Source organism: Coregonus clupeaformis, chromosome 19 (genome assembly GCF_020615455.1).
Source record: "Coregonus clupeaformis isolate EN_2021a chromosome 19, ASM2061545v1, whole genome shotgun sequence".
In the NCBI taxonomy this organism is placed as follows: Eukaryota; Metazoa; Chordata; class Actinopteri; order Salmoniformes; family Salmonidae; genus Coregonus; species Coregonus clupeaformis.
Window position 1 is genome coordinate 32,534,626 of NC_059210.1, and position 27,223 is coordinate 32,561,848.

The 27,223-nt window shown below is 42.8% G+C and overlaps 1 protein-coding gene across 1 annotated transcript; it reads right to left on the minus strand.

Moving 5' to 3' along the window:
• On the minus strand, positions 1-26,955 carry nrn1la (neuritin 1-like a). The gene is made up of 3 exons (XM_041836572.1): positions 26,725-26,955; positions 4,007-4,157; positions 1-447 (listed from the first exon to the last, which is right to left on the minus strand). Exons 1-3 carry the CDS (start codon positions 26,777-26,779, stop codon positions 150-152), a joined length of 504 nt encoding a protein of 167 aa, XP_041692506.1. The 5' UTR covers positions 26,780-26,955; the 3' UTR covers positions 1-149.
• Positions 26,956-27,223: the final 268 nt, after the last annotated feature.

Below are 27,223 nucleotides of genomic sequence, written 5' to 3' on the forward strand. Positions count from 1 at the left end.
CAAGGACATTTCTAAGTGACGCCAAACTTTTGAACGGTAGTGTATATGCAACTCCTTTTTAGTACAGAAAAAATATGAGTGACTTCATGATACTACTCTGTTTGTACATGTCCTCTATGAGTTCATCCCTGCCCTTCACCCTGGTCGTGTCAATAGGCTGGAGAAAGCAGCAGAAAAGACAGACATGAGGGGAGCAAGAAGGAGGAGGCAGGACCTGGACGGTGGGCGTGTGCTTTTAGAGACTCCTGGTTAATCTCTTCCTGGTTGGACGGGCTCAGGGCATCAGCGTTGGCAGCTGGTTGGTTACGACTGGAGCACATGTCATACAGGTTTCCAGAAAACTGCATCTTCTTGGACTCCTGTCGCAGAGACTCCCAGACAGCAGAAGCCTCATCTGGACACCAGGCCATCGCCACGTTTGCACAGTCATGAAACTCATCCCAGGACCTGTAGGGGGTGGAACAGAGATGGTCACATGCAGTGCATTCGGAAAGTATTCAGACCCCTTGACTTTTTCCACATTTTGTTACGTTACAGCCTTATTCTAAAATATATTAAATAAACAATCCCCCGCACCCAAAAAAAAACAACAACAACAACATCAATACCTTATTTACATATACATATTCAGACTATTTGCTATGAGACTCTAAATTGAGCTCAGGTGCATCCTGTTTCCATTCATCATCCTTGAGATGTTTCTACATCTTGATTGAGTCCACTTGTGGTAAATTCAATTGATTGGACATGATTTGGAAAGGCACACACCTGTCTATACAAGGTCCCACAGTTGACAGTGCATGTCAGAGCAAAAAACAAGCCATGAGGTCGAAGGAATTGTCCGTAGAGCTCCGAGACAGGATTGTGTCGAGGGACAGATCTGGGGAAGGGCACCAAAAAATGTCTGCAACATTGAAGGTCTCCAAGAACACAGTGGTCTCCATCATTCTTAAAAGGAAGAAGTTTGGAACCATCAAGACTCTTCCTAGAGCTGGCCGCCCGGCCAAACTGAGCAACGGGGGAGAAGGGCCTTGTTCAGGGAGGTGACCAAAAATTGTCACTCTGACAGAGCTCCAGAGTTCCTCTGTGGAGATGGGAGAACCTTCCAGAAGGACAACCATAACCATCTCTGCAGCACTCCATCAATCAGGCCTTTATGGTAGAGTGGCCAGACGGAAGCCACTCCTCAGTAAAAGGCACATGACAGCCCGCTTGGAGTTTGCCAAAATGCACCTAAAGACTTGCAGACCATGAGAAACAAGATTATCTGGTCTGATGAAACCAAGATTGAACTCTTTGGCCTGAATGCCAAGTGTCACGTCTGGAGGAAACATGGCACCATCCCTACGGTGAAGCATGGTGGTGGCAGCATCATGCTGTGGGGATGTTTTTCAGCGGTAGGGACTGGGAGACTAGTCAGGATCGAGGGAAAGATGAACGGAGCAAAGTACAGAGAGATCCTTGATGAAAACATGCTCCAGAGCGCTCAGGACCTCAGATAGGGGTGAAGGTTCACCTTCCAACAGGACAACGACCCTAAGCACACAGCCAAGACAACACAGGAGTGGCTTCGGGACAAGTCTCAATGTCCTTGAGTGGCCCAGCCAGAGACCGGACTTGAACCCGATTTAACATCTCTGGAGACACCTGAAAATAGCTGTGCAGCGACGCTCCCCATCCAACCTGATAGAGCTTGAGAGGATCTGCAGAGAAGAATGGGAGAAACTCCCCAAATACAGGTGTGCCAAGCTTGTAGCGTCATACCCAAGAAGACTCAAGGCTGAAATCGCTGCCAAAGGTGCTTCAACAAAGTACTGAGTAAAGGGTCTGAATAATTACGTAAATGTTATATTTCAGTTTTAATATTTTAATAAATTTGCTATAATTTCTAAAAACCTGTTTTTGCTTTGACATTATGGGGTATTGTGTGTAGATTGATGAGGGGGGTGAAAACTATTTAATCCATTTTAGAATAAGGCTGTAACAAAACAAAATGTGGAAAAAGTCAAGGGGTCTGAATACATTCCGAATGCACTGTAGCTCTGGAGTTACATATGTCCATATCTTTCTATAATAGCCATGTTGTTCAAGACACTATCCATTATTAATCTGTGTGTAAAATATCCCCCATGAAACCATGGTTTTAGTTATGTTGTTGCTATGGCAAGGACTATGTGTAAGTCTGTAAGGAGGAGATTAGGCAGAAGCAGATTGGTCCAACACAACATCTTCCCGTAACACCACTCATAAACACCTTAGATTCACATTCCCTGGTTACAAGTTCAGAAAGGCTAAACTTGCACTGTATTTGGATATGGGCCCATAGTCTAAACTCAACCCTTAAACATCACATCTGTTGGGGGCTTAGGGGCATATGTTTACCGCACACACAGGAGACCTTGAGGGGAATGGGTGAAACAAAGAGGAAGCAAAATGCAGCCTTGCAAAGTCCCAGAGTCACATGTGCAGTGGAAAACAGCAGAGTAACAGCAGGTGAAGGGCAGCTTGTTTGCAATATCTGCCCGCAGTCTCTTTTCTGAATAAAATAATAAAGGATTGCTGAGGTGTTAGATTAAACACTTGTGAAGCATACACTGCATACTAATGCATAAACAAACCAAGATCACGGCCCGGGAAACAAGGACATTACCTGTTCTACTAACGACAGATTTTCCTTCATTTTTATTCTATACTCACGGTAAACTCTCCTATCATTCCATAGAGAATACTGACAGTGGTGCAGCCTTGGCCTAGATGCAAATCTGAGACTTTTATCCAGGAGAGAAAATACTGCCTTTCTACTTGTCCCTAATAGATTTGACCACATTCCTAGGAAGAGTGTGTGTGTGTGTGTATGTGTGTGTATATGCGTGCGTGCAATCGTGCGCGCGTGCAGACGTATGTATACACACATATGTAAGAGTACGCTTACTGAATGGCAGGGTTAGTACCTTAATTGGTACCTTAAGGAATATGACCAAAATAATAACATAATTGTAATGACCACTATATCCCTGAAGATACCAAGTGTGTCTCCAGCTCCGCAATACTGAACAGCAACTCCCGACAGGACCTTCCTACATTGATGCAACAATGTGTCTGGGAATGGGTTGATCTTGATGGGGTGATGCATGGAGAGGCATCTTCCAGGGGGGTCATACCCTAGCTCAACACCAACAATTTAAAATATCATTCCAATCCCGATTAAAAGACAAATTCAGTTTAGCAATATAAGGGGCTGACTTTGGGACCATGCGGACGCCTGGGAGTGGGAGGGAAGGCTGTTTATATGGCTGGCTGGCTTTACGGAGAGCTCATCGACATGCAGAGGTAAAGATGGCTGTACTTTGGCTAGGTAACTGCTGTTTGACTTGATATGAAACTAAACTAGAGTGTAACCCCGGTGCTGAACTAGAGCATAGCAGCTAATATGTTTGTAGAATGTTAAGTCCCCTATTGACTGAGGTCAATGAAGCTACAGCAACAAGTTGATAATGTCTGGAGTCAATTTTGCTTATTTTTGCTGTTCTCCAAATTGCATTTTAGAGTTTTTAAATGAGCTTCAATTTTATAAAAATTCCTTGACATAATATTAAGATTGATTACAGACGCATGTAAAAATAGAATGGAAGGCGGAGATGGATAAAGAGAGACCCTCAATCTTTAATTAGGCACTCCAATATGCCTCCAGCAAATGGGAAGTGCTGTCAGGATGTTAGAGAGAGCTAGGGCATAAACACGGGGAAGAAAGAGAGAGAGACGGAGAGAATGAAATAGAGGTAAAGATCTGGTGAAGCCCATCGTTCAATGGTAATGAAATTATGGGTCACAGTGTTCTATCAATTTACACATGTTGGAGTGTGTGTTTAAAAATAACATATAGATGAGGGGATTTGTATATACTGTACGTTCATAATAAATGTTCTTGGTTCACCTGTCAGTGACTGTAGGGCTATAGTGTGTGTGTGTGTGTGTGTGTGGGTGGGGTGGGTGGGGGGATGCTTACTTGCAGATGGTGTGTATCTCCTGTGTGTCCTCATCTTTCTGGGCACTGTCAGTCAGGCTGTCTCCCAGAGCCATCAGACACTGAGCGAAGCCCTTATAGATGGAGTGACACCTCCTGGTGGAGGCAGCAGAGCTGGGACAGGGGCCGACGACTGGATGGAGACACAGAGACAGAGACATAGAGTATACCATCAGCACTCTCTCTATCCCTGGCTCACAATGGGGAGAAATGAGCATCAGGAGAGTTCAATACTGCCAAGCAGAGGACTTCTGAGTGGTTTTTGAAAATGTGTTTGGTTACTTAAACAAGCGGCAACAAAGCTCTCAGTCTTATAGAAGGCTTGACAAACCATGGATCCTCTATAGCTGGATCCTCCATATGTACACTACATGACCAAAAGTATGTGGACACCTGCTCTTTGAACATCTCATTCCAAAATCATGGTCATTAATATGGAGTTGGTCCCCCCGTTGCTGCTATAACAGCCTCCACTCTTCTGGGAAGGCTTTCCACTAGATGTTGGAACATGGCTGCGGGGACTTGCTTCCATTCAGCCACAAGAGCATTAGTGAGGTCGGGCACTGATTTTCGGCGATTAGGTCTGGCTCGCAGTCGGCATTCCAATTCATCCCAAAGGTGTTCGATGGGGTTAAGGTCAGGGCTCTGTGCAGGCCAGTCAAATTCTTCCACACCGATCTCGACAAACGATTTCTTTACGGACCTCGCTTTGTGCACGGGGGCACTGATATACTGAAACAGGAAAGGGCCTTCCCAAAAACTGTTGCCACAAAATTGGAAGCACAGAATGGTCTAAAATGTAATTGTATGCTGTAGCATTAAGATTTCCCTTCACTGGAACTAAGGGGCCTAGCCCGAACCAGCCCCAGACCATTATTCCTCCTCCACCAAACTTTACAGTTGGCACTATGCATTGGGGCAGGTAGCGTTCTCCTGGCATCTGCCAAACCCAGATTCCTCTGTCGGACTGCCAGATGGTGAAGCGTGATTCCTCACTCCAGAGAAGGCGTTTCCACTGCTCCAGAGTCCAATGGCGGCTAGCTTTACCCCACTCCAGCTGACGCTTGGCATTGCGCATGGTGATTTTAGGCTTGTGTGCGGCTGCTTGGCCATGGAAACTCCTTTCATTAAGCTCCTGACAAACAGTTATTGTGCTGATGTTGCTTCCAGAGGCAGTTTGGAACTCGGTAGTGAGAGTTGCAACTGAGGATAGAGGATTTTTACGCGCTACACACTTCAGCACTCGGCAGACCCGTTCTGTGAGCTTGTAGCCTAACACTTCGCGGCTGAGCCGTTGTTGCTCCTAGACGTCTCCACTTCACAATATTAGCACTTACAGTTGACCGGGGCAGCTCTAGCAGGGCAGACATTTGACGAACTGACTTGTTGGAAAGGTGGCATCCTATAATGGTGCCACATTGAAAGTCAGTGAGCTCTTCAGTAAGGCCATTCTACTGCCAATGTTTGTCTGTGGAGATTGTGTGGCTGTGTGCTCGATTTTATACACCTGTTAGCAACGGGTGTGGCTGAAATAGCCAAATCCACTAATTTGAAGGGGTGACCACATACTTTTGTATATTTTGTGTATCTATAGCTGTACATCTTCAGCTTTCCTGACATTGAGAGACACGGTTATGTTCCTTTGTCAGGCTATTTCAGATAGAGTACCTATGTCCTTGAAATCAGCATGGTTTTACACAATCCAAACTAATTGAATCTGAACAGCATGATGCACTGTGCCAACAACCAACCTTCAAACCTATTGATTTCGGGCAATGTTTGGCAGTGGGGGTCTAAGGATTATTGGTTTCACTCATCCCCATCAGAATTTAATGACCTAGAGAGAGCAGAGAGAGATAGACAAACGAGTGAATAGAGCCAAGAGAGATAGCGACAGTATAAGGAACTAGAGGGAAGAGAAGTGAAGAGGAAATTAACAGATGCGCCATCTATTGAGGAAGTAAAAAAAGAATGTATATGCTGGTCTATGTTGGTCGAAAAAGACCACGGTTGTCCAGCCCAGTTGTTCCACATATAAGCACATGTTGCTGCATTGTGTGTTGCTACTTTCCCCAATAGAAATGTGTCTTAATTGAACTACAGCAATATGCTAAGTCCCAGCGCCATGCACACCACGCCATGCCCCATCCCATGTCCCATCCTGGTCTGGTTCAATAAGCATCCTGTACAGGGCAGCAGATAGGCTGCTTTTGAGCCTCAATGTAAATATTTGATAGCTTGACAGAGCCTGGAGGAATCCATAGAGCGTTCCTATAAAAAAGCAGGCAGACTCAAGTCAGACAGACATGACTGATGAAGAAACTACAGACCTAACTGATGTAGTTGTTTCAGCCTTAAAGAACATTCAATTCATTTTCTATCTCTTCTGGTGTATTTTCATCACACTGGTTTTGCATTGATAATTTACCAAACTCCCCCCTCTCCATCAACAAAGATTGATGAAGACGTGCACATCTAGCTTCACATTCATTGAAGGTTAGGAATCTTGTGATTTTCTGTGCAGATCTTTTCTTTCAAGAGTATTGGCGTCATGAGAAAAAATATATAATTAAAGTGCAGATATCGATATCAAAAGGCTAGAGGGAAAAGTTTATATAAGTTCTATATGTCAGGCATCACAGCCATACTGTCTCTAGCACTACATACATTATAGACAACTGGATGCCAAAGGCACTGTATAATGTTGTTTTCCTGTCATTACAGCAATGTTCCAGGGGGCTTGTTACTGGAGTTTATTTGAGTCATGGTGATACTGCACATCAGAACTACCACAGTGGAGTCTTTGCTTCACTGTATTGACCTCCCTCTTCCACTTGAAGCCTCAGTAATGAACTGGCCTGTAAGCCAGGGTAAATACAGTGCCTTGCAAAAGTATTCATCCCCCTTGGCGTTTTTCCTATTTTGTTGCATTACAACCTGTAATTTAAATGGATTTTTATTTGGATTTCATGTAATGGATATACACAAAATAGTCCAAATTGGTGAAGAGAAATTAAAAAAATAACTAACGGAAAAGTGGTGTGTGCATATGTATTCACCCCTTTGCTATGAAGCCCCTAAATAAGATCTGGTGCAACCAATTACCTTCAGAAGTCACATAATTAGTTAAATAAAGTCCACCTGTGTGCAATCTAAGTGTCACATGATCTGTCACATGATCTCAGTATATACGCATGTTCTGAAAGGCCCCAGAATCTGCAACACCACTAAGCAAGGGGCACCACCAAGCAAGCGGCACCATGAAGACCAAGGAGCTCTCCAAAGTTCAGGGACAAAGTTGTGGAGAAGTACAAATCAGGGTTGGGTTATAAAAAAATATCCGAAACTTTGAACATCCCACGGAGCAACATTAAATCCATTATTAAAAAATGGAAAGAATATGGCACCACAACAAACCTGCCAAGAGAGGGCCGCTCACCAAAACGCACAGACCAGGCAAGGAGGGCATTAATCAGAGAGGCAACAAAGAGACCAAAGATAACCCTGAAGGAACTGCAAAGCTCCACAGCGGAGATTGGAGTGTCTGTCCATAGGACCACTTTAAGCCGTACACTCCACAGAGCTGGGCTTTACGGAAGAGTGGCCAGGAAAAAGCCATTGCTTAAAGAAAAAAACAAGCAAACACATTTGGTGTTCGCCAAAAGGCATGTGGGAGACAAACATATGGAAGAAGGTACTCTGGTCAGATGAGACTAAAATTGAGCTTTTTGGCCATCAAGGAAAACGCTACGTCTGGCGTAAACCCAACACCTCTCATCACCCCGAGAACACCATCCCCACAGTGAAGCATGGTGGTTGCAGCATCATGCTGTGGGGATGTTTTTCATCGGCAGGGACTGGGAAACTGGTCAGAATTGAAGGAATGATGGATGGCGCTAAATACAGTGAAATTCTTGAGGGAAACCTGTTTCAGTCTTCCAGAGATTTGAGACTGGGACGGAGGTTCACCTTTCAGCAGGACAATGCCCCTAAGCATATTGCTAAAGCAACACTCGATTGGTTTAAGTGGAAACATTTGAATGTCTTGGAATGGCATAGTCAAAGCCCAGACCTCAATCCAATTGAGAATCTGTGGAGTGACTTAAAGATTGCTGTACACCAGCAGAACCCATCCAACTTGAAGGAGCTGGAGCAGTTTTGCCTTGAAGAATGGGCAAAAATCCCAGTGGCTAGATGTGCCAAGCTTATAGAGACATACCCCAAGAGACTTGCAGCTGTAATTGCTGCAAAAGGGGGCTCTACAAAGTATTGACTTTGGGGGTGTGAATAGTTATGCACGCTCAAGTTTTCTGTTTTTTTTTGTCTTATTTCTTGTTTGTTTCAAAGTGGTAGGCATGTTGTGTAAGTGAAATTATACAAACCCCCCAAAATCAATTTTAATTCCAGGTTATAAGGCAACAAAATAGGAAAAATGCCAAGGGGAGTGAATACTTTCGCAAGCCACTGTAGCTGCATGCTATGAGTGGAGCACAGAGATCAAGGGGAGCAGTTGGAAGGATTCAGCAAAAGACAAGACTCACCAGTCAGAGCTGCTTAAAACACTGCTACTTATTCTTATTACTGCTCCTGATAATCTTCACATAATTGCTGGTCAGGGTGGAAAACAGAACAAGTCATTACCCAAATGAGAGAGCTTATGGTCCCGGGGGAGTTTGTAAGACTTTCTGGAAACCCAATATCTATAATCTGTCCTGCTGTATAATTAAGTAAAAATGAAAACAGAACAGCATGAGTTGAACTATACTGTACCAACATAATGTTTTGTATATGTTGTCTAAAATGTGCTCCCTTAAAACATCAATGTAGCTGATAACTATGAGTTTGGAGGAAATACACACATGAAAAACTGAATAATGTTGTATTTATAAAGTTCCATTCTGCATCACTCCATATATGATTAACCTCTTGAAGCATAAAAACAGTATGAAGTATAAGAATAGACAAGAGAAAAATAAACAGTCCCCTGTAATAAGTGGGTCTAGACGACCCACCCGGCAGACTGACGGGCTGAGTCTTTCTCGGCACATGCATGGCCAGGCATGACTCCAACACCATCATAAAGTTTGCCGACGACACAACAGTGGTAGGCCTGATCACCGACAACGATGAGACAGCCTATAGGGAGGAGGTCAGAGACCTAGCCGTGTGGTGCCAGGACAACAACCTCTCCCTCAACGTGACCAAGACAAAGGAGATGATTGTGGACTACAGGAAAAAAAAGAGGACTGAGCACGCCCCCCCATTCTCATCGACGGGGCTGTAGTGGAACAGGTTGAGAGCTTCAAGTTCCTTGGTGTCCACATCACCAATGAACTATCATGGTCCAAACACACCAAGACAGTCGTGAAGAGGGCACGACAAAGCCTATTCCCCCTCAGGAGACTGAAAAGATTTGGCATGGGTCCTCAGATCCTCAAAAAATTCTACAGCTGCACCATCGAGAGCATCCTGACTGGTTGCATCACCGCCTGGTATGGCAACTGCTTGGCCTCCGACCGCAAGGCACTACAGAGGGTAGTGCGTATGGCCCAGTACATCACTGGGGCCAAGCTTCCTGCCATCCAGGACCTCTATACCAGGCGGTGTCAGAGGAAGGCCCTCAAAATTGTCAAAGACTCCAGCCACCCTAGTCATAGACTGTTCTCTCTGCTACCGCGAACGCAAGCGGTACCGGAGTGCCAAGTCTAGGTCCAAAAGACTTCTCAACAGCTTCTACCCCCAAGCCATAAGACTCCTAAACAGCTAATCATGGCTATCCAGACTATTTGCACTGCCCCCCCTCCCCATCTTTTTACGCTGCTGCTACTCTGTTAATTATTTATGCATAGTCACTTTAACTCTACCCACATGTACATATTACTTCAACTAGCCGGTGCCCCCGCACATTGACTCTGCACCGGTACCCCCTGTATATATAGCCCTCCCTACTGTTATTTTATTTTACTTCTGCTCTTTTTTTCTCAACACTTTTTTGTTGTTTTATTCTACTTTTTTATTTAAAATAAATGCACTGTTGGTTAAGGGCTGTAAGTAAGCATTTCACTGTAATGTCTGCACCTGTTGTATTCGGCGCATGTGGCCAATAAAATTTGATTTGATTTGATTTGATATCTCTATTCATGAATATGCAGCTGTTGCCAGGCATAGTGCTGAACTAGCAGAATTGGTGCTGATGTCTGTTGCACAAGTGCTGCAGACTCCCAATAGGGAGCACATCAAAATAAATGAGAGCCATTCTTTCTCATGTGTCAATTTCTGAACGATGCACACCCTTCTGATAAATCCATACACAAACGGTTGTGACACCTCTAAAAATAAAACAGGACTTAGAGTTCAGAGGACCATTTAGGTGTACATTATGATTTCATTTCACTTTACTTCATACAGCTGGTTGTTTACTGTGTTCATGTAGAAAGTGGGGAAATGCCTTAAAAAAAACACTCAAAATCTCAGTGGCCTCTTCTTCGATGCAGGTAACCTGTTGTTTATATTAGCTTACCATTAAAATTCTTATCTCCAGGTTTTTAATCAAACTACCTTGTGTATTCCCTCATATATTGTATGAAATCGTTTTTAAAAAATACTCTCCACAGACTTTCTTTTTCATCTGGTAGGGCTCTTGCTCTGCCAGTGACATTGTATACTGGAGAATCAGTGGAGTAACCCTTTACAATAAGTTGTTCTTACACCTGTGTAGTAACACTGAAATTATGTCAGGAACTTACATAATGCTTAAGTAATTGTCATTATGAAACTAAAGCTAATTAGATGCCAATCAAAATCTAGTATAATCTGGTATCAGTGTGTAGCCTGTGGCACCTAGCTGGTATGAGACAAGGTGAGCATGTAAATAAATACTGAAGGTGGAACTCTCCAGTAGGAGTGTTTGTTCGACCCAGAGTACAGGGAACAGTGCATATTCCCTGTTCACGCCAGTGGCAGTGTTGCGAAAGTCTGTCAAACTTTTGTTTATTTTTCTGTGAATGCTTTACCACGTAGCTTACTCAAGCAAACGACAGCCCTCTAAAATAATGATTTGTGTTGCAGTAGCCTCTGCCAAGTCCCCAACAACCGGATGTTCTGGTTTTCAGGGGAAATGGAAAGAGAGCCTGTGAAGCGACTTCCGCTTTTGGACATTAACAAGGCGACACTCCATATTACTAACTCCTCCTCCACATTTACTGGATTGGTTGAACAGTGCAGAAGAAAACCTCCCCCGAACAGTTTTTTTCTTCTCGCCAAGTCCAATATGCAGGGGATCTAGTTTCAGGCGTTTATTTTACGCCTGCTACGTTAGGTTAGTGTTGCAGTGACGTGTTCGACGCTGTTGGAGGGAAGCGTTCAAGGCTGTTGCGAGAAGCGGCTTTGGCGCCATGTTTGTTGTTGTGTGGGCAAGGGACAGGGGTATGGCCTACCAACTTTAAAGGTATGTGCTTTAATCCTTTTTCAAAATGTTTTATGAGATTGGAGAACACGTTAGGAGGGATCGTAGACCATTCCTCCATTCATATGGGGCTATTTTGCTTCCACTGGTCCTGTGGAACCTTGTTAAGGTTAACGGCATCCTGAACTTCACCAAGTATCAGGACATTTTAGCAAAAAACCTGGTTGCCTCTGACAGGAAACTGACACTTGGTCGCAAGTGGATATTCCAACAAGGCAATAAGTCCAAGCACACATCAAAATCCACAAAGAAATTGTTAATTGACCACAAAATCTACATTTTGCAAAGGCCATCTCAGTCTCCGGACTTGAACCCCATTGAAAACCTGTGGTTTGAATTGAAGAGGGCAGTCCATAAGAGCAGTCAAAGGATATCAAGGATCTGGAAAGATTCTGTATGGAGGAATGGTTTAAGATCCCTCCCAACGTGTTCTCCAATCTCATAAAACATTTTAGAAAAAGGCTGTGTCGTTATCCTCGCAATTACTTATTACTTGTTAAACAAAATCTATTTCTCTGAGCAATTGTATTAGTATAAAATAATATAATTTTCCAATTATTTTGAGCATACAATATAGCTCAGTATTTGTATTATTTATTTTATACAGTATTTTTTGCTCGTTTTATCAAGGGTGCAAATAATTATGGACCTGACTGTATTTAATTCACAGTGTGATGTACAGTACACTAGCCCGGGTGTTTTCTAACGTCAGCTCTACACACATCCACTGGGAAGACAACTCCATCCAACACAAGGTGCTCTAGAGACAGGAGCCATAAGCCAAGTTATTAGACTGATAATTCCACTACATCATTAGCACCACCCTCACAGGGACTAGAATTTGAACAGAAAGTCCTCATTCTTCATCTGTGGGTGGCGCTCAGAGGTCTGTATGGCACTGTCTGAACAGGCTCCATTGTGTTTCTGATTAGTAGTAGCTCAGTGTATTTTTTTGTCTGAGCAAATATTCAGTGTGTCACTGTCTGAGCAGCAAAGCCTAAGATTTTTGTCTGACCAGGTAACTGCTGTTGCACTCTCTGGCACTTAGTGGGTGGAAGGCTGGGGAGGTTTACTATGGCACTATGGTAACTTTTACTATGGTAACTCCATCATTAAGGGCAACAGCCAGGCTTATGAACCTGCTGGTGACAGCATTGCGTGCGAGAGGAATAGAGGAACTCCCACTGCAACCTCCATTCTGGGCACAATAAGAAAGAGAAAGGCAGATGGAGAGAGAGAGAAATAGAGAGAGAAAGAGAGAGAGAGAGCGTGAGACAGAGAGAGACAGAGAGAGAGAGAAAGAGAGAGAGAGAGCGAATGAAAAAGAGGGAGGGAGGGTAGGCTCTGCATGGGATCGGCACTAAAAACAACACCTGATAATTAGCTCTACCGGACTAACTCCCATTTCCAAATGAATGATTAACCTCTCTGATCTTTCCATTTGGACCTCAGTTCCCATCACACGGGAGAGGAGGGAGAAGAATAAAAAGCCTACATCCACAGAATATACATTTCCCCATAGAGGACAATAGTGATACAGAAAGGAACGAGACAGAAAGGTGGAGATAGAGATTACATAAATACTGTGCTCCAGAAATACAAAGGTTTTGTAACATAATTAGTCTATTCTGAAGCATTAGGAGGAAGGAGAGGTGGAGCAACTTGGTGGAGTCTTGGTTTAACTGTAATCTGTTATAATGAGGGTTGAAGCCAAGCAGGTCACACTGAAATGAGAGGATTAGTGCTGCTACTACCTACATCATGTTCATTAGGACCACCAGTGCTGCTGTGCAAGTTGTCCTGTATGTGTGTGAAAATAATTGGAACACAATGCAGACCTAGGCAGACTGGATGAGGCAAATTATCTGCCTGTTGGTTAGTACAGATAGAGAGAGAGAGAGAGAGAGAGAGGGGGGGGGGGGAGAGAGTATGAGAAATATGCTTTACTCATAGAGCAACCTTTTACATCAATGTAAAGAAAAAGCCTTCTCAGATTAAATCCAGTCCAGCTCCTTAAGCCTTTCTCTGTCTCTTAAACACTCTTCCTGTCTTTCCCTCTCTCTCTAAAGATCTGATCAATCTGTAGGAAAAAATACTTGCCAAGTAACTATTTATTTGGCTCAGAAGAGCTAAAAAGATACACAAATTGCTTCAAGGGCACTGATGAAGAGAGAACATATCTTTAATGTGCAAGCTTCTTTCATATTCCTTCTTTAGCACGCTGTTTTCTAAACACAGACACGCCCTCAAACACCCAAGCACGTACACACACATTAACAAAATGAACACAACATATGGACACACAGAAACACCACACACACTCACTCTATATCTCCTCCAAGTCCATTCCCCATGGGAGTGTTGTTGCCTATGGAGGTGGAGGGAGCTGTGGCTGGCAGTATCCCCCTCTTCTCCCCTCCCTTCCCCTCAGCAGAGTCTGAGCGCTGAGCTGAGCGCTACCTTTGATAACAGGCAGATGGCTGCTCCAATAACCCTCACTAAAAGTGTTCTGCTTCGGAAAGACAGACAAGAAGAAGACATAGAAGCCAATGAGATGGGACTCAGTGTTGATTACAATCAGTGTTGGTGTCCTACTTGAGACGGTTAAGATATAAGGGCTCAATAATTCAGTCTGACAAAAATAAAAACTACTCAGATACTCACAAAAAGGCCAGAAAATAGGCTGTGAAAGAGGCACGAGAATCCCATCTGTCATACAATGTGTTAAGTGCTCTCTCTGTTATATAAAACAGATTTATTTCAGGTAGATCATAATTGAAGTTGATAGACCACAGAGTTGTATCAAACTAACAAATGTCATACAGTACAGGGTCAGATTCATTACAGTAAAATGGAGAGTACAGGAAGCCCTATGTAAGAGCAAAATTAGACTCAAAACTTGTGTAGCAACCGCCTTCTGGCTTGACACAAATTGAATTTTGGTGAGTATGCATCTCTCACTCTTCATTTCACCTCGGTCGCTTAGGTTACATAAGGGGCATGTGCCCTCACAGAATACAGTTTGAAGGATAAAGTTAACTCATGATTCGCTCTCTTTTCCTCCATGCCCTCCCTTTTCCTGTTACACCTACTGCTCTACAAACACCAAGGATAAATAAGTAAAATACACCAATATCTACTTTTCTGACAGTTAGTCAAAGAATTTCAAAGTGGCACACAACATCACCGGTCAGTCATTTTAATATTAATATAGCATCACACGGCTGATCCCTGATCCAGCAAACTGAGAACATTCCTATAACATCATTGGGACATTACTAAAAAAGCCCTTACAACTTTACCTCTGATGGCTGAGTGCCTGTCTGTCTACTTTGACCAACTCTATCACTGACTTGTTTGGCTAAGCAATGATGTAGTGTTGTTGAGTGCAGAAACAGGCAGGCTACCTCAACTCAGCTGTGCCTAGAGCACTATTCCTTCCATAGCCCTGTCCATAAAAAACATCATTTGCATCAGGCAAATTATGCATCAGACAGAAATGTTGGTTGGTCCTCTGCATAACAATCAATATGTTGCAATAAAAGAGTTTCATCCCTATGGAGAAATCATGAGTAATTAAAAGCTATCTCTGTTTATCTGTGGATCTTGTGTGTGGTTGAAGGGGTGGGGGTGGGATGTAGGTAGGCAATGGGACCCATGCTACACTCAATATGGGACTTTTAAAGTGTGATATGTCCCCTACTATCCTCCTTAAAACTGAGCAACGGACTGAAATTCAGGATGATTCTTCAGGCAAACTGCTTCATGCTTTAACATCAGATCTAATGATGGGCCATTATTTATATTAAATACATTTAATCAATGTTAGATACATTTAAGGAATTGAAAGACATCATGATGAGATATAACCAGGAATCCTACGTGTGACTAACATAAAAAAGGAAGATGGAAAAATCGTAAAACTGCTTAAAACATTCAGGACTGCCGCACACAGCCGCATTTTTCCTTGGGATGCAACATTAAAAAACATGAAGAACCCAATATTTTTCCAAGTCTCTCTGAAAGATCCTGCTAATTTAGTATTTTTGGTCTGTTCTTTCAAATCTAGAAATAATTGACTAGATTTTATATTTTTACTTGAATTCTGCAGAATATGCAAATTTCCTCCTCCAAAAATAATAATCAGAATTTATATGAAAACATTATGTAAGATAGTCATCATACGGAGTTAAGCAGATACTGTACACAGATGCTTTAACAGTATGTGATTGTTCACAAAATATATTACATAATAACTGGCAAGGGATTTCCAAAGTGCTTTCGATGTCAATGCACTTATACTGAATGGTTTCCTAGTCTCTCATTACATTCACCTACCATCCTTACCATGGCTCACTTAAACTGCATAATACATGTGTGTGTAATGTATGTATTCACCTAGGCCATATCTTATGGTTGGGGCACAATGGTTTTAACCAAGAGACAGATTCCAACATCTGTAAAATGTAATACTTCCCCCCAAAAAACAAAACCCAAGAGACAGATTCCAACATCTGTAAAATGTAATACTTCCCCCCAAAAAACAAATCCTCCTCCAAATATGGTATTTTACAGTTAATACCATCAATGGCACTCACACACACAAAGTGGGACAGGTGCACTAATTAAAACGTTAGAGAGAACTGTATAAAGTAGAATACATAAGTTGCTCTTATACCTAGTCCCTATTCTACTTCTGTAATTACAAATCTGCTCTCAAAGATATTGTTTTGCAATTACTAAAGTACTGTAACAACATTTTAATACAGTGTTGTTACTAGTGTAATTCCATACAGTGTTACTAACCAGGTCAGAGAATTCCATGGTGGACTCCCAATTCTCCCAAGGGGGACAAGAGGTTTAAGTACACAGGTAAGAGAAACTTACTGTAAAGGGTTACCTAAAATAAATATTGGAAACACTGAGGGAAACAAGAAAATGAATTGATGGATCCACAAAAAGAAAAAAACCCATGAAGCTGCAACTAGCTCTCACAGTCTCACGTCAGAATTAGACGTTCATCCATGTTTCTCAAACGTCAAATTTCGAAGTTGTTGCAAACGTCAAATTTGAAAGTGTTTAAGGTTAAGTTTAGGCATTAACTCAGAAATCTTAAGGTTAGGCATTAACTCCGAATGGTTAAGGTAAGGGTTAAGGTTTGGGATAGGCTTTTTAACAAAAATCTCAAAAACAATATCGCTGGATTCAAACTTGCAACCAATGGAATCAGAGGAAGATGCCCCTAGTGGACGGTTACCATGTCATCTTCCGACATCCTCAGACATCGGTGGACGTCGAATAATGACTTGTATCACAGGTGACTTGGCTGAAATCAAAGGCTGCAGGCCTCAGTTACACATCCTCTGTGAGTACACTGCCAGCATTCCCTGTTTCCTGTATCCCATAATGTTGAAACTGAGACAACTGGATCAAAAAATTAAGGGGCCAGAGAGATTATATCTGAACAAGAGTGATGAGTTGATTCAACATGGAGATAGCCAGCCGCTCCTTAGCTTTACATTATTTAACTTAAAAGCTTGTTAAGAGAATTCACAATGGAGCTTGAATTAAAGATTAATCTCGAAAAACTGTTATGTAAAGAGATAAAAAAGTCAGTGAGAGGGAGAGAACACTCAGATCCATGCATTTAATGAACTTCACCAGAGGCGCTCTATGACTGAAAGTTCTGGCTGGGTTTACCAAGGCCTCCCGACCACAGTGTGCCAGGCTAGCCAGCCCAGCTCAGAGGCACTGTGACAAGTGGAGCCTCCAAAGCACACAGAGGGAATGCCAACAACCTGGCTGATTATGCCTGCCCAGTTCTATGGGGTAGGGAATCAAAGGACCCCTGCAACACTTTTAATCTCCTTTCTCTAATACATTTCAATAAAAATGCTATTTGCAGATGGAGTCTTCATGTAGATATTTAGAGTAAAAATGAATGGACTTCCTGGAAGTTGTTAAACACATGTTGACAGAATGGAAGTTCTGACACAAAGCAAAGGACTCGGTGAGACAGTGATAGAACACTCTGACACTCTGATAAGAGCCTTTCCCCATGCAGTTCATTCTATGTACAGTTTTTCACAATTCCTGACATTTAGTCCTAGTAAAACTTCCCTGTCTTAGGTCAGTTAGGTTCAGCACTTTATTTTAAGAATGTGACATGTCAGAATAATAGTAGAGAGAATGATTTATTTCAGCTTTTATTTCTTTCATCACATTCCCAGTGGGTCAGAAGTTTACATACACTCAATTAGCATTTGGTAGCATTGCCTTTAAATTGTTTAACTTGGGTCAAATGTTTCGGGTAGCCTTCCACAAGCTTCCCACAATAAGTTGGGTGAATTTTGGCCCATTCCTCCTGACAGAGCTGGTGTAACTGAGTCAGGTTTGTAGGCCTCCTTGCTCGCACACGCCTTTTCAGTTCTGCCCACACATTTTCTATAGGATTGAGGTCAGGGCTTTGTGATGGCCACTCCAATACCTTGACTTTGTTGTCCTTAAGCCATTTTGCCACAACTTTGGAAGTATGCTTGGGGTCATTGTCCATTTGGAAGACCCATTTGCGACCAAGCTTTAACTTCTTGACTGATGTCTTGAGATATTGCTCAATATATCCACATAATTTTCCTTCCTCATGATGCCATCTATTTTGTGAAGTGCACCAGTCCCTCCTGCAGCAAAGCACCCCCACAGCATGATGCTGCCACCCCCGTGCTTCACGGTTGGGATGGTGTTCTTCGGTTTGCAAGCCACCCCCCTTTTCCTCCAAACATAACGATGGTCATTATGGCCAAACAGTTCTATTTTTGTTTCATCAGACCAGAGGACATTTCTCCAAAAAATACGACCTTTGTCTCCATGTGCAGTTGCAAACCGTAGTCTGGCTTTTTTATGGCGGTTTTGGAGCAGTGGCTTCTTGCTTGCTGAGCAGCCTTTCAGGTTTTGTCAACATAGGACTCGTTTTACTGTGGATATAGATACTTTGTACCTGTTTCCTCCAGCATCTTCACAGGGTCCTTTGCTGTTGTTCTGGGATTGATTTGCACTTTTCGCACCAAAGTACGTTCATCTCTAGGAGACAGAACGCGTCTCCTTCCTGAGCGTTATGACGGCTTCGTGGTCCCATGGTGTTTATACTTGCATACTATTGTTTGTACAGATGAACGTGGTACCTTCAGGCGTTTGGAAATTGCTCCCAAGGATGAACCAGACTTGTGGAGGTCTAACATTTTTTTGCTGAGGTCTTGGCTGATTTCTTTTGATTTTCCCATGATGTCAAGCAAAGAGGCACTGAGTTTGAAGGTAGGCCTTGAAATACATCCACAGGTACACCTCCAAATGACTCAAATTATGTCAATTAGCCTATCAGAAGCTTCTAAAGCCATGACATCATTTTCTGGAATTTTCCAAGCTGTTTAAAGGCACAGTCAACTTAGTGTTTGTAAACTTCTGACCCACTGGAATTGTGATACAGTGAATTATAAGTGAAATAATCTGTCTGTAAACAATTGTTGGAAAAATGACTTGTGTCATGCACAAAGTATATGTCCTAACCGACTTGCCAAAACTATAGTTTGTTAACAAGAAATGTGTGGAGTGGTTGAAAAACTAGTTTTAATGACTCCAACCTAAGTGTATGTAAACTTCCGACTTCAACTGTATTAAATGACTTCTGAGCATCAGCATCCCTCTCTCCCTCTTTCTGTGTTTCTGTGTTCTTAGTACTGGTCCAGGACCATGGTAGGCCATTCTCCATCTGACCAATAAATGAGCTTCCTGTGCACATTGATCCCTCTCCCCCTCATATGGAGAGTAAGTGAGAGGCTCATTGTAGTGGACACAAGTGCACTGACCCACTCTGGTAGTTAATTCGTTTTTATTGACTAGAACACCTGAGTTTCCAGTTGTAACTTATCAGGGTTAGGACAGGCTTCCGTGAAGCTGAGGCTCCATGCTCACTCCACTCAACAAGAGATGGGAACAGGGGGACGATTACATCACTATCCAGCCCTAGTGCCCACTGCACACACTCTCTCTGACCTTTGCTCGGGCCTTTAGTCCTGGTTCTCTTCTCCATGACCTGACCTCTGAAGCTACCCTATAACTGTTCATCTCAGACAAACATATAGCATTGTTATAAAACAGATGGGAAGAGATACCTGACTATCTATGCCCATACCTCAGAGTTATGGTACACAAAGTTAGAGCAGATGAGTGAGCTTTGATCCCCCCCCCCCCCCACCCCCACAGCTGAATCACACACGACTCATTAGTGCTAAAGGACATAAGTTCCTGTAACTCCTCAAAACAGAAGTATAAGTCGGTCTACCTTTGAATATTCATTCTCAGCCTTGGCTGAGGGTGGAGTGTGGAGTGGTGTCACGCTCAGCTGCTGTTTCATTTCACAGCGTTTGTTTAGGGACTCCACGCCACTCTTAAATCCCTGCTGGAGAGAGGAGACGGGGAGAGGGTGAGGGGAGGAGGTAATTATTGGGACAGGGCTGATGTGAAGGTGTGGAAAGCTTAGAGGGGCTGTGTCTGATTAATCATATGCACAATTCAGGTGGAGAAATTTAATTCCTCTCCATGCCTCCCCGTATGCTCCTTAATGACTCAACTCTTCAGCAACCCAATCAGAAGCTTAATTTGCAAACAAAGGATTCAGGAGAGGCCCTTCATATTGCCTTACTTAATTGTGAGGTGTTGGAGCTATGTTGATGAGATGACTACAAAGTTGCAGATTATCCATTGAAGTACAGCGAGGACGGGGATGGTAGATGTACCAGACTGGTGATCTGATAGATATTATATGCAAAGGCTGAATAAAAATGAGGAGGACATGATTGGTGTGAGAATGTGTGATATGGGTGTGAACCATGAATTATCATGGGGAAATGAATATCAGTAATGAACAGCAACGAACAAAGAGAGGAAAGGATAAAGTGGATGCAATTCTCCTAGAGAACCTGAACCTGGTTTAATGAGGAATTCATGTCTGCTTCATTTGCATGTGTACTGCAGTGAAATGCCTTTAGAACATTCTCAAACCACATAACTTGAGAGAAGGAGAGAGAGAGAGAGAGAGAGAGAGAGAGAGAGAGAGAGAGAGAGAGAGAGAGAGAGAGAGAGAGAGAGAGAGAGAGAGAGAGAGAGAGAGAGAGAGAGAGAGAGAGAGAGAGAGAGAGAGAGAGAGAGGGAGAGAGAGAGAGAGGGAGAGAGAGAGAGAGAGAGAGAGAGAGAGAGAGAGAGAGAGAGAGAGAGAGAGAGGGAGAGAGAGAGAGAGAGGGAGAGAGAGAGGGAGAGAGAGAGGGAGAGACAGAGAGATAAAATCCTGTTCTATCATACATTTTTCTCTCAATGGCTGGTCTAACATAGCCTATAGCAGGGTTCCCTAATCTAAGTTATTTTAATTTTGGAAATCTGTTCCAAAATATTCCCATGCATAATAGAGAGACATCATTACAAATAATTTGTAGACTGCAAATTGACCACAAAAAGTCCCAACAGATATATAAAAAAATCTAACCTTGCTTACATTTGTATATGATCACATCTGTTTAGGCTTCTTGTGGTCAATTTGCAGTCTACAAATTATTTGTAATTATGTTCTGGCCCCCTGACCATCCACTCAATAAAAATGTGTCCCTAGTTGATCCCTAGCCTATAGTATGTATAGGCCAGGGAAGGTAGGAAACAACATCTCCACTTCACTGATCCTCAACACTGGGGCCCCACAAGGGTGTGTGCTCAGCCCCCTCCTGTACTCCCTGTTCACCCATGACTGCGTAGCCATGCATGCCTCCAACTCAATCATCAAGTTTGCTGACGACATAACAGTAGTAGGCTTGATTACCAACAACGATGAGGCAGCCTACAGGGAGGAGGTGAGGGCTCTCGGAGTGTGGTGTCAGGAAAATAACCTCTCACTTAACTTCAACAAAACAAAGGAGATGATCGTGGACTTCAGGAAACAGCAGAGGGAGTACCCACTTATCCACATCGACGGGACAGCAGTGGAGAAGGTGGAAAGTTGTATGTTCCTCTGCGTACATACAGTATCACTGACAAACTGAAATGGTCCACCCCCACAGACAGTGTGGTGAAGAAGGCGCAACAGCGTCTCTTCAACCTCAGGAGGCTGAAGAAATGTGGCCTGTCACCTAAAACCCTCACAAACTTTTACAGATGCACAATTGAGAGCATCCTGTCGGGCTGTATCACAGCCTGGTATGGCAACTGCACCGCCCACAACCGCAGGGCTCTCCAGAGGGGAGTGGGTCTGCACAACGCATCACCGGGGGCAAACTACTGCCCTCCAGGACACCTACAGCACCCGATGCCACAGGAAGGCCAAAAAGATAAACAAGGACAACTACCACCCGAGCCACTGCCTGTTCACCCTACTATCTTCCAGAAGGCGAGGTCAGTACAGGTGCATCAAAGCTGGGACAGAGAGACTGAAAAACAGCTTCTATCTCAAGGCCATCAGACTGTTAAACAGCCATCACTAGCCCAGAGGCGCTGCTGCCTACATACAGACTTGAAAATCACTGGCCACTTTAATAAATGGAACACTAGTCACTGGAATAATGTTTACATATCTTGCATTACTCGTCTCATATGTACAGTGGGGAGAACAAGTATTTGATACACTGCCGACTTTGCAGGTTTTCCTACTTACAAAGCATGTAGAGGTCTGTAATTTTTATCATAGGTACACTTCAACTGTGAGAGACGGAATCTAAAACAAATATCCAGAAAATCACATTGTATGATTTTTAAGTAATAAATTTGCATTTTATTGCATGACATAAGTATTTGATACATCAGAAAGGCAGAACTTAATATTTGGTACAGAAACCTTTGTTTGCAATTACAGAGATCATACGTTTCCTGTAGGTCTTGACCAGGTTTGCACACACTGCAGCAGGGATTTTGGCCCACTCCTCCATACAGACCTTCTCCAGATCCTTCAGGTTTCGGGGCTGTCGCTGGGCAATACGGACTTTCAGCTCCCTCCAAAGATGTTCTATTGGGTTCAGGTCTGGAGACTGGCTAGGCCACTCCAGGACCTTGAGATGTTTCTTACGGAGCCACTCCTTAGTTGCCCTGGCTGTGTGTTTTGGGTCGTTGTCATGCTGGAAGACCCAGCCACGACCCATCTTCAATGCTCTTACTGAGGGAAGGAGGTTGTTGGCCAAGATCTCGCGATACATGGCCCCATCCATCCTCCCCTCAATACGGTGCAGTCGTCCTGTCCCCTTTGCAGAAAAGCATCCCCAAAGAATGATGTTTCCACCTCAATGCTTCACGGTTGGGATGGTGTTCTTGGGGTTGTACTCATCCTTCTTCTTCCTCCAAACACGGCGAGTGGAGTTTAGACCAAAAGCTCTATTTTTGTCTCATCAGACCACATGACCTTCTCCCATTCCTCCTCTGGATCATCCAGATGGTCATTGGCAAACTTCAGACGGGCCTGGACATGCGCTGGCTTGAGCAGGGGGACCTTGCGTGCGCTGCAGGATTTTAATCCATGACGGCGTAGTGTGTTACTAATGGTTTTCTTTGAGACTGTGGTCCCAGCTCTCTTCAGGTCATTGACCAGGTCCTGCCGTGTAGTTCTGGGCTGATCTCTCACCTTCCTCATGATCATTGATGCCCCACGAGGTGAGATCTTGCATGGCGCCCCAGACCGAGGGTGATTGACCGTCATCTTGAACTTCTTCCATTTTCTAATAATTGCGCCAACAGTTGTTGCCTTCTCACCAAGCTGCTTGCCTATTGTCCTGTAGCCCATCCCAGCCTTGTGCAGGTCTACAATTTTATCCCTGATGTCCTTACACAGCTCTCTGGTCTTGGAGAGGTTGGAGTCTGTTTGATTGAGTGTGTGGACAGGTGTCTTTTATAAGTTCAAACAGTTGCAGTTAATACAGGTAATGAGTGGAGAACAGGAGGGCTTCTTAAAGAAAAACTAACAGGTCTGTGAGAGCCGGAATTCTTACTGGTTGGTAGGTGTTCAAATACTTATGTCATGCAATAAAATGCATATGAATTACTTAAAAATCATACAATGTGATTTTCTGGATTTTTGTTTTAGATTCCGTCTCTCACAGTTGAAGTGTACCTATGATACAAATTACTGACCTCTACATGCTTTGTAAGTAGGAAAACCTGCAAAATCGGCAGTGTATCAAATACTTGTTCTCCCCACTGTATATACTGTATTCTATACTATCTATTGCATCTTAGCCTATGCTGCTCTGACAATGACATTGCTCATCCATATATTTATATATTCTTATTCCATTCCTTTACTTAGATTTGTGTGTATTAGAAATGTGTTGTGGAACTGTTAGATATTACTGCACTGTCGGAACTAGAAGCACAAGTATTTAGCTACACTCGTAATAACATCTGCTAACCATGTGTATGTGACCAATACATTTGATTTGATTTGACGAGGCACATTGGACACTGTATGACAATATAGGTAGACTACTCACAGGACAGATAATACTTTCTCTCTAATATTATGCAGAATGAAGGCTGCCAATACTGAGAGCCATGGAAAAGTACCATAACATGATAACCTCTTGGGATAATCCTTCCAAAGGTTGTGTAGTGAGTGTGCCTTTTTGTTTTTTTACCAATAGGTTTCACACGAAAATAAGTTATGGTTGACTGATGGCTATGATCGGCACTAACTGAAAGGAAGACTATTCTGCTTGTGATCCACACAGGTTCAGATTAGATAGATGTGCTACTTTCTGGAGTCTATCAGGGGAAAGCAATGTGATTCATTCATGATTTATTTACATCGGCATGTTTTCGAATTAAATTCTCCAATGAATAGTAGGCTATTACATCAGCACCCTCCTTAGTGAGGAATAAGCAGAGGGAATCGAGGTGACCGGTTCAGTTGTCCCGAGAGAGCATACAACTATTACAGAATACAGACAATATAATGCGTAGGCTATTATGAGAATTAGACAATGCAATTTGTTCTTCTAGATTTTGTATTCACTCTAACACCACACACATTGACGCTTCGACTGCGCTTGGCAATGTAGTGTAATAGGCTACCCAAGAACAAAGCGCATGTGAATGAAAATATATTACAATGGTAGACGACTATATAATAGTACCTACTATATATAATAGTACCTACTATATGTATATGTATATATATATATATATACAGGTAAAAGTCAGTAAATTAGAATATTTTGAAAAACTTGATTTATTTCAGTAATTGCATTCAAAAGGTGTAACTTGTACATTATATTTATTCATTGCACACAGACTGATGCATTCAAATGTTTATTTCATTTAATTTTGATGATTTGAAGTGGCAACAAATGAAAATCCAAAATTCCGTGTGTCACAAAATTAGAATATTACTTAAGGCTAATACAAAAAAGGGATTTTTAGAAATGTTGGCCAACTGAAAAGTATGAAAATGAAAAATATGAGCATGTACAATACTCAATACTTGGTTGGAGCTCCTTTTGCCTCAATTACTGCATTAATGCGGCGTGGCATGGAGTCGATGAGTTTCTGGCACTGCTCAGGTGTTATGAGAGCCCAGGTTGCTCTGATAGTGGCCTTCAACTCTTCTGCGTTGTTGGGTCTGGCATTCTGCATCTTCCTTTTTCACAATACCCCACAGATTTTCTATGGGGCTAAGGTCAGGGGAGTTGGCTGGCCAATTTAGAACAGAAATACCATGGTCCGTAAACCAGGCACGGGTAGATTTTGCGCTGTGTGCAGGCGCCAAGTCCTGTTGGAACCTGAAATCTCCATCTCCATAGAGCAGGTCAGCAGCAGGAAGCATGAAGTGCTCTAAAACTTGCTGGTAGACGGCTGCGTTGACCCTGGATCTCAGGAAACAGAGTGGACCGACACCAGCAGATGACATGGCACCCCAAACCATCACTGATGGTGGAAACTTTACACTAGACTTCAGGCAACGTGGATCCTGTGCCTCTCCTGTCTTCCTCCAGACTCTGGGACCTCGATTTCCAAAGGAAATGCAAAATTTGCTTTCGTCAGAAAAACATGACTTTAGACCACTCAGCAGCAGTCCAGCTCTTTTTTTCCTTAGCGCAGGTGAGACGCTTTCGCGCTGTTTCTTGGTCAACAGTGGCTTGACACGAGGTATGCGGCAGTTGAAACCCATGTCTTTCAAGCGTCTCTTGGTGGTGGATCTTGAAGCCCTGACTCCAGCAGCTGTCCACTCCTTGTGAATCTCCCCCACATTTTGAATGGTTTTTTTTTCACAATCTTGACTAGGGCGCGGTGATCCCTATCGCTTGTACACTTTTTCTGACCACAGTTTTTCCTTCCCTTTGCCTCTCTATTAATGTGTTTGGACACAGAGCTCTGAGAACAGCCAGCCTCTTCTGCAATAACCTTTTGTGTCTTTTCCTCCTTGTGCAATGTGTCGATGGTCGCCTTTTGGACAGCTGTCAAATCTGAAGTCTTCCCCATGTTTGTGTAGGCTTCAGAACTGGACTGAGAGACCATTTAAAGCCCTTTGCAGGTGTTTTGAGTTAATCAGCTGATTAGTTTGTGGCACCAGGTGTCTTCAAAATGTAACCCTTACACAATATTCTAATTTTGTGACACACGGAATTTTGGATTTTCATTTGTTGCCACTTCAAATCATCAAAATTAAATGAAATAAACATTTGAATGCATCAGTCTGTGTGCAATGAATAAATATAATGTGCAAGTTACACCTTTTGAATGCAATTACTGAAATAAATCAAGTTTTTCAAAATATTCTAATTTACTGACTTTTACCTGTATATATATATATATATATATATATATATATACACACATACACACACTATACAATACGATCTAATATGGTAAAACGACAAAAAAAAGATAGTCAAATGTTTACTTGAAACGAAAGACTTGCCTCATCTCTTCGCAATCATTTAACTAATTTTAATCCGTAACCTAGTTTTATGTCAGCAAATCTGTTAATTATCCATTCAAGCATTTAATGTAATCTAACATTTCGAACTCACTACTTTTTTCCCTAGGCACCGAGCAAATTCGGAATATTTTCTGGTGTCCACTTTAGCGCGACTCGTCCCCCTATAATTTAGAGGTGAGTTTAATAAATCCCACTCAAGAACCCCCACATAGTACGAACAAATTAAACATTACTCTTATTTCTATATAAAAAATATAATTTCAAAAAGTTAACACTTACTCAGCTGGAGAGCAACAGGCAAGAAAAGACACGCGTAATTCACGAGGGATACCATTCTGCTCAGGCCACTCAATTCAGAAAAAAGACGCGTCTGAAAGAAGTACAAATCTGCGTCAAAATGTTACAATCCGTTTGCTGAGCACAGCTACTTTGCTACATAGGTGAGAGCGTTGCTCTGTATTATGTTCATGAGAAGAGCGCCTACTCTTATGTATGCATCTAATGTGCGTGAGGGAGGGCGCATTTGTGCGGAGTAGGGCAGACTCAAAATCTCGTCTCCACGTATCATAACCTATTAGATGGATACCGATATGTACGGGAGAAAAGTGTTATTTTAATCCCAATGTGGCAATTAACCCATGTTCATCCTCGTGGGAAAAAAACATGTTTATGTCAAAAAGTTACCATCTTTGGTTTTACGCGCGCGTTTATGCACCTGCTTCAAACGACTCCTATGTGAAAGTGGGACTCCGGCCACTATATTTCCCACAAAATGTAA